Source organism: Aplysia californica, unplaced genomic scaffold, assembly GCF_000002075.1.
Source record: "Aplysia californica isolate F4 #8 unplaced genomic scaffold, AplCal3.0 scaffold00384, whole genome shotgun sequence".
Lineage (NCBI taxonomy): Eukaryota > Metazoa > Mollusca > Gastropoda > Aplysiida > Aplysiidae > Aplysia > Aplysia californica.
This window is the reverse complement of record NW_004797654.1, coordinates 457,950-466,499: the sequence shown is the minus strand read 5'-3', so window position 1 is coordinate 466,499 and position 8,550 is coordinate 457,950. Positions and strand designations below refer to the sequence as shown.

Sequence of the window (8,550 nt, the reverse complement as noted above, 5' to 3'; positions counted from 1 at the left end):
ATAATAGTAGTAGTAGTAGTAGTAGTAGTAGTAGTAATAGTAGTAATAAAGATAATAATAATAATAATAATAATAATAATGATAATAATAATAATAAAATTAAAATAATATAAAAACCCTTGTGTTTTTCTCGCTTACAGGCGCCTTTCTGTCTGATCCTGTCCCCAAAAAGACAGCTGAAAGACAATGACGTCACCACGGGTTCCTCCTGATGGAGGACGACGTGGCCCACCACCAACGTCATCGGGCCGTCTGACCACACTAGACCAAACTACGTCATCACTAGTGGCCCAGTCTAGATCCTTCGCCTCCAGACCCAATGGAGACGTACCACAGGCAGCGCCCACTATTGGCGGCACAGCAGATGACAAAGGGAGCAACCAGGGCGCGTCATCGTCCAATGAAGATAACTCCAGCGGCTGGTTGGCGAATATGATGGTGGCGAGAATGAAAGTCCCCGACCCGGAGGCCTCCAACGACGGTGATGTCGCCTCTCAAGGGGAGAAGGGCACGATTCTTGGAAAACTGTTTTCCGGGAAATCCCGAGTGTCCCAGTCGAAGGACACGCCCTCAGGTTCTGGGAGACAAGCCGACAAGAAAGGAGGAGGCGGGGCAAGAGCTGGGCAGGGGAAGAAGGAAGACAAAGACAAGAAGCCAGTTTTGTCAAAGGCATTTGGATTGTTTTCCAAAACCAAAGACGGACCAAGACGTGAGGACGAGGAGTTCAAAAGAGAAGTAGCCAAAGAATTAAGGAGGAGAACTGAGAACTATGGGTTTGGCGTGCACGCTACGGAGGCTCACAACAGAGGATCCAAGACGAATAATCCTCCAGTTCAGAGTTCAGCCAGGCCACCACCCAAAGCTCACACACCTACAAGCACATCTAGCTCAGGTCACAGTCGGAAAACCAAACCGACTCCATCACCTGCTAAGAGAATCTCCAGTTCGAAGAAAGATGAGGGAGCGAAAGCTTGGTTAGATTTTGCAGTCACGCCAGCAGGTACAAAATCATCTTCAGAAATAGAACGGAAGAAAGCAAACTTTTTCTTAAATCTGAAAAAATCACATCATTTACCTTCTACTTCTGACACAAATACTTCTACAGTGACTACTGGACAAAATCTCAGCGGTACAGCAAACCCAGAACCTCCTAATGAAATGCAAGGTCAAAGTTCATCGATAGAAAACGTCACGCCCGACACTAATGGCAGTCTTGCGGATGGTGCAACAGTGGCACCAGAATCAGCTTCGTCTACTCAGCCCCAGCTTCCCCAAAAAGACAAAGGCAAATCTAAGACTGGCAGACCTTTTCTCCACAAAGATCAAGTAAGTAATGAAAATCTACCAACAGCAATAAGTGGGAGCTCGTCTTCCATAGGAAAATCGGTGACTTTTGTGAACGATTTGGAAACGACTCCGTCTACCACTGGTCGAGAAAAAATCAACAGGTCTCCTAAACCAAAAGCTACTGTTCTCAGACCTACGCATGCCGAGAAGGGCATGTCTGTGAAGCGCGTGGTGTTCTTTCAAAACAGATTTATTGTATTAGAAAAAACTGAAAAGCCCCAATCACCGAAGAGAATGATATACACGGACAAAAACGCCCCTCCAACTCCCAGTATTTCCGACAGCACAGTCTCTGGTACCACAAGTGTAACACCTTCCCCTGCTACAATCGACGCGCCCCATGAACATTCCAATGTCGCAGACGCATTTCTTGCCGCCGTAGCATCCTGTGGTGTTAAAGTTGTTACTAGAGCCGATGTTTCTGGCGTGCCGTCATCCAGTGCCAACGGTAGAATTCCCCACTCTGAGCAAGAAGATGAGCAAAATGAAAGGAAAGAAACTCGCCCGCCTGTCCCATCTCCTTCTTCTACCACGGATCAGAGAAATATCAAGGCTAATCCTACGGTTACCGTGGAATTTCACGGCGGTGTTACAGGGGACAACACTAGACACTCGTCTCGTTCGACCAATCAGATCGGGCGAGTGGAGGATTTAGGAATCGATCCGCGCCCAGGGCCAAGTCTGGCGTCTAGAGGAGACACAAACAGTAGCAACAACGTAGCCTCGGTGTCGGGGGTGTCTGGTAGAAAATCTGGACAATCTAAAAATCCTTCAACGATAAGGGAAGAGAAGAATAAGAAAAGCGGAGACTCGCACAGAGCGAAAACGGGGCGGGTTTCAGATGACAGTTCGAGCTCGAAACAACGGCAGGTCGACTTGACAGTAAAAGGTCAGAGTTCACAAACCGTTGTGCCCAGACCCGGCACCAGCACAGGCAGCACAGATCCAAAAGGCCAAAGAAAGGGCGATGGAAGCCCCAGGTGTGGAGGGAAAATGGACAGCCGAAAATCACCACCCCGTGAGCGACATTCTTCGTCACAGAATACGATAACATTTCTCGATTCTGAGACTGTGACCAAAGAGAGAGACGGCCAAAGCCGTGCTAACCCCCGTGGACAAAAGAGGCATTCTGTGGATAATGTTTCGAACACTCGCGGCACAAACGTACAAGATCCGTATAGAAGAGAAAACACCAAATCCGATGTCAACAAAACTAGAGTTGAAAGTAGTGACACCCCTGTCCATTCTCCTCAGGGAAACTCACCAAGCGGTCCACGCAATATATGGGAGAGACGTGGGCAAACGTTTGTTCTGAAGGCAGTAGACGTAGCTCAAGACGAATCCACGCCAAAGGAAGAAGAATACGAAGAAGAATTTCCACAGTTTTCGAAACACGCAGTTCATTTTGAAGGATACAAAACGGCATTTAGAAACATTCTTCAAAACAGCAATAGTAATGCATGCTTTGAGACAGCCAGAGATCACCGACTCTCGGAGCTGGAAGATGTTTTTGAAGAAACAGATGGCTTCACATCAGATGAGAATAGTCCCGTTAGCGCGCTCACTTCTGAGCGGGCGAGACAGTCAGATAGAAACGTTCCCCATGACGGCGGTGACAGCCGTCCGCCCAGGCGTCAGATCGAATCACAACAACAACAAGGCAACCGGAAGGGAGACAAGCAGCCGAACGGAAACTCATGTGAACAAAGCGACCAGCAACCCAAGGATTATTTTCATATTCTGCTGGAACCAAAGCCTGACCAGGATGTTCTTAATAGAAAGCCAAAACAGTCACAATACCAACAATTACAACAACAGCAGCAGAAGCAACAGCGGCAGCAGCAGCGATCACAGAGTCACAAGCCCAGCAAGGGCAAACACAGGCATAAGCTCTCTTCTTCGACTCCATCATCTTCCAATGTTCCCTATGATATTCATCATGACAATCATGGGTCCCATCTTCATCATCCTCGAGATCTTCCTGATAGTCATCCACCAAATTCCCACCACGATCGTCGTAACCAGCACACCCATCCCGACCAGTACCATTCACAAACAACCCCATACGAGCTTTCCTCCTCACCACCCCGCAATTTCACACTAAAATCCACACCAGACAAGAAGCGGCATCGACACAGTACTAGCAGTAGTAGTAAATCCAGCCCAACAATGCCTCACATCAAATTTACCGCCTCATCTCCTCCTCGTCCTCTCTCACCCTCCTTTACTTACGCCTCAACCTCACATTCCCCTCCCCTCCCCGATCGTTCTCAACCCGGCGCCACCACCAACAGAGACCCACCTCACAAACAACGGTTATCAGAGAGAGTCAGTTCAACGTCAGTCCCCCCACCCTCCTCCACCTCCCCACTCCACACTCCGTCGCCCGACCACAAAACGATCTCATCGATCGCCACTCGCAGTGAGAGCCATAAGAGAGAAACTGCCAGGGGCGCGAGACAAAGGGCAGCAGACATGCTGGAGAAAACCCGCCAAAATACAGAAACGATCGAGAAAACACGCCAAAGGAATAGTAATGATGATGAGCGAGATGCGAGCGGTACTCCCCGCGATACAGGGCACGACGAAGGTTATGCTTTAGTCCCCGCTCTCGGTGACGTCATATACCAGGGTTTTGCCAAAAGTGGATTTTACCCAGGTGGCCAACAGCAACAGAAGCAGCAACAACAACAACGGCAGCAGCAGCAGGACCTGAATTCTCATGCAATGAGTGCAAATCAGACATCTGGTGAGTCCCACAGTCGAACCGGGAACGCCATGTCACCGAAAGGTCACATAACAGAAGATTCTCATAACCACGATCCCCAACAAGGTCACTCTGGGCACGCCAGCCAAGATGATGTCACTAACAGTTCTACCCGCAGACGTGACAGAACGGAACCATCCCATCATCACCGCTCACGAAGACGCACGCATATACCCAGTGATCACGTGACCGGCGATCCCCAGGACCCACGCGACCAATCACACCACAGTGGCTACAGTCCAGTAACTGATGATTCTCGACACGGCACCCACCGCACTCTTAGGCCTCACAACCATAAGACTCTCGACCACAACCACCACAACCATAAACACTATTATGATAGTGATAATACAAGCTCACACAAACCCTCGCCAGCAGACAACACTGATCACCTTGACCCCATCAACGACACATATTCTTGCCATGACAGTCAATACCCAGTCCTGAACTCTGCCTTGAGAAAACAGGAAACCAATAAGGCCAGTAGAAAGAAAGAGGTATCCAAGGAAAGAGGAAAAGAGAGAAGGTTAGAAGAAGGGATAGGTGATGTGGTGGACGGGGGTTTCGGGGAATGTAGGAAAAGAAGTGTACAGGACGGAAATATAGAAGGTTTGTACAATCAAAATGTTAATAAAAAGGCGACAGAAAAAGAAATGGAAGAAAGCTTAAAAGAAGAAGAGAAGGAAGGAACGAAGAGAGAGGAATTGTATGGTTTAAAGGATGCAATAAAAGAGGAGAAAACGGAAGAAAGGAGAGAAGTGGTACAGGAAGGAAAAGAAAGCTTGGCTGAGGTATGGAATGAAGAAGTGTTAGAGGTTGGAGAGAACATAAAGAAGAAAAAAAAGAAGAAAAATATTTTTCTGTTTAGAAAGAAAAAAGTTGTAAAAGAAGAGAAGAAAGTGGGGTCAATGTCATCCCCCAGAGCTGATCCCCTCTCCCAGTGTCAAGTAACTGACGTAAGTGAACCTGTGGCGAGTACTTCATCCAGCTGCTCGATGGGGCTTCACGACAAGTCACGGCTCACAACAGGTGAGAGTAATAGCCATAAATCTGGCCAGCCTCACGAACAACCACTGAGGCTGGGGGTAAGGCGGAGGAGGGATGACATTGGGGACCAGATGATGGATAACGGTGAGATGACGGAGAGTCGAGAGGCAGGCAGAGGTGAGCAGCAGCTGATAACGAGGCATATGAGGGACAGGAGAAAGGATGAAGGAGGAGAAGGGAAAGAGGAGGAATCTCAACGAGACAGAAAACAAAGTAGGGCGATAAATGAAGGGGCTGAAGATAATGAAAACGACGGCAACGAAGTCGAAGAGAAAAATCAGAAACAAAACACACGACGAAAGAAATCACAAATAGACAAAAACAGAGTGAAGGATATTTGTGGTCAACACGGCCCTCAACAGGCAGCCGTAAGGCAGGCCGGACCCGACCGTTCTAGTAGCGCGGAAACTGATGCAGCAGTAGCGGCAGAAGCCGGCGGTGAGCAGCTGCGGTTTGAAGAGCGACGCACAACAGAGTGTGGGCAGACGACGACGACGTCGACGACTGATGTGTCTACTGCTGCCGCCGCCGCCGCCGCCACGAAGACGAAGAGCGACCTCACGTCTGCTACTCACAAACCTGCCCGCGGTTTTCGCGCCGCCGCGCGGGGGAGAGCACGAGAGAGAAGACAAACGCTCCGCGGCGAGGGGGACGCCACTAAGACCTGGCTTGCATCTGTCGCCGACTCTGATTGTGGTGGCCGCCGTGATTCTGAACTGTGTTGTGCTGTTGAGAGTGAGAGACGGCGGGGAGACAACGGAGGGGATACCGGGAAGAGCAGTGACACCAAGAGAGGAGGAAGAGGAGGAGTAGGAGGCGGAGGTGTTGTGTTCATTAGTGCTTGTCATGATAAAGAAGGCTGCGACATCGGCGGCCGCGGTGGTGGTGGTGGTGGTGGTGGTGGTAGTGGTAGTGGTTGTGGGCTAGAGGAAAATACTGAGTCTTTTGTCAAGGATGTTTCGGTTCTGACTGGTGAAGGTAGTAGTTGTGATAAAAGAGATAGTATTCACAGTGTCCAGTTTGATTCTTTGCTTGGTGTAAGTAGTAGTGATAATGGCCTTCGTTCTGGTTGCCAAGGGTTTGATTCTTTAAACAAGGAAATTGGAGTTCCGACGGGATATGAAGCTGGAATTTCATCTTTGGGCAGGAAAAGCAATAGAGATAAAAGGGAAGTTGGTTGTGATAGGTTAACGTTTGATTCTAGCAACGAAAAATGCAACAAGAATTCTGAAAATGCTCAAACTGTACCTTCTTCCGGAATAGAGCATAAAAATATTGGCCTTACGTCTGGTGGGTCCAGGTTCAATTCTCCAAGCAACGAAATATGCGACACGTTAAATTTGAGACGGTTTAACCTCAGCTCAAGACCAAGAGCCGTGTCGCGGGAGGGTTGGGGTGGGATACCCTATTGTTCAGTGCTCGATGAGTTAGGACGGCATAGCGTAGTCTGTGATAGGCGTATTCATGAGCCGATACAATAACACCAAACACCAACAGCAACAACACCATCACCAACTAGAACACTACCACCACCACCACCACCAACCCTATCACCACCACAACCACCATTACCACCACCGCCAAGAACAACAACGACAATGACGACAACACCACCACCAACAACAACAACAACAACAATAACAACAACAAAAAGAACAATAATAATAACAACAACAACAACAACAACACGAGCAGCAACAACTAAAGCATACGAAGGCAGATAGCGACCATAAATCATATTGTAATAAATCAAAAATACGTGCTATCTTTTCGTGTGACGCGAAATTCCATCTCACAAAGCAGTGATAATGGCATCAGACAGAATAAAGCAGTGTTTTTCTGAATTGTAATCATAATAATGATGATGATGATGATGATGATGATGATGATGATGATGATGATGATGATGATGATGAAAATGATATGAAATAAATGATAATGATAATAAAAGTAATAATGATAATATCAATGCAAAGGAAGCAGGCGATCTGGCTTCGGTACCGTATCATATAACAGCGTGTGTAACTCATGAAAGTTTCGTAGCCCCCGACGTGACACCGCTGTTCCCAACACCAAATATGGATGGCGGAATGGATGGGCGGGGCATCGAGATTATTGTCTCAGATGAAAACGACGCACGGGTCTCTACGGTCAGATCCGGCAAGAGGGCGGTTCTTCGACGAATTTGGACGATTCTATTGGATAATCGTGTGGCAGGGCGGCCTGAGAGAGAGCGTGCGCTCCGCCCACACCCTGAGGAGTACCGTGTTCTGAAGCGTGTTCTCAACATCGTGTTCATAACGATTGGAGTGGCTTTATTAATCTCTGTCTTTGTGGTGATCATTTACACGTATGTGGGTGAGTATGATCTGTTTTGGCGTGTATGGTTAAATCAAATTCAGTATGGTTTTTTCGAAATGACTTGTTATACGTCTAGCTGTATGCCCTATTGGATTATGCAATCTCATCAGTCACACAACATGTTCTTTAAAATTCTGCCTTGGAAAACGTTGAAATCTTTTACAAAAATGGCCTATTTATACGTAAAAATGAGCAACAACCCCACTTTTATGCCTGAAAGAGCAACAGCTTAGCGTCTTCTTATTTTTTCTTTTTCTAAATCATGGATGCCACGCCCCTTTTTACATTGTAAAGTTAGGATTCAATAAGAGGCATGGCTGAATAGAGCGTCTGTGGTTTAAGGGTTTGGCGCTTTGCTGTCGCACGGAGGAGACTGGGTTTGATTCACAAATAAGAAAACTATTTTATCAGGTATTTAGGTCGAAAGCTTTCCTTGTGTGTGCTCTAAATTGTGTCTGTGGGATCATAGGAACACTGACATAAAAAAGAACAAAGAGGATGGAGACCCTTTTAATTCCTTTTAATAAACCAAACGCGGCATTGAGTTATTGACAAGGCCACTACACCAACAGCAAAATACCAAATGAACCAACGGCATGCCATGCCCCTTTCTTCTTCAATAGCTTGATTATGTAAAGTTATTTCAACGCTATGTTATAGTTACTCTTCAAGCGCTTATATTAAATATTGTATGGATTCTTGCAGTTGTAAGCTACCTAAAACTTATGTTAAAGCAAACCAAAAGTTAGCAATCAAAGGTTGGATATCCAATTGGATCATGCCGTCTTATCAAGCAAGATCTCTGCCTTGCTAGATGTAATGCCCTTATTAACTTGATCAACAAGTTCTGGTCGCCATTGTAAGGTTGAATCTGATGTGATGTGGTGGATGCCAATATGTTATGTGTCCATCTAGGAATGTTTGCACTCACAGAATAATCTTGTGTGAGAGGTGGGAGCACTCTTTATTTTCTTTTTACCTCCCTTTTCCTTACCCCTTCCTTACCTACCCATATCTGTATCCATCTC

At 46.9% G+C, this 8,550-nt stretch overlaps 1 protein-coding gene across 3 annotated transcripts in view; it reads left to right on the top strand.

The window, feature by feature from the left end:
* The window catches only part of LOC101860832, a 182,114-nt gene that overhangs the window by 58,046 nt on the left and 115,518 nt on the right, over positions 1–8,550 (top strand). Inside the window, exons 2-3 of one of the 3 annotated variants that reach the window (XM_035971137.1) lie at positions 141–5,970; positions 7,138–7,519. In XM_035971137.1, coding sequence (XP_035827030.1) covers positions 187–5,970; positions 7,138–7,519 — 6,166 coding nt within the window. In that variant the 5' untranslated portion in view covers positions 141–186. Of the gene's footprint in view, positions 1–140; positions 5,984–7,137; positions 7,520–8,550 lie in introns of those variants that run through there. The other 2 variants (XM_035971136.1, XM_035971138.1) reach the window with 2 other exon arrangements.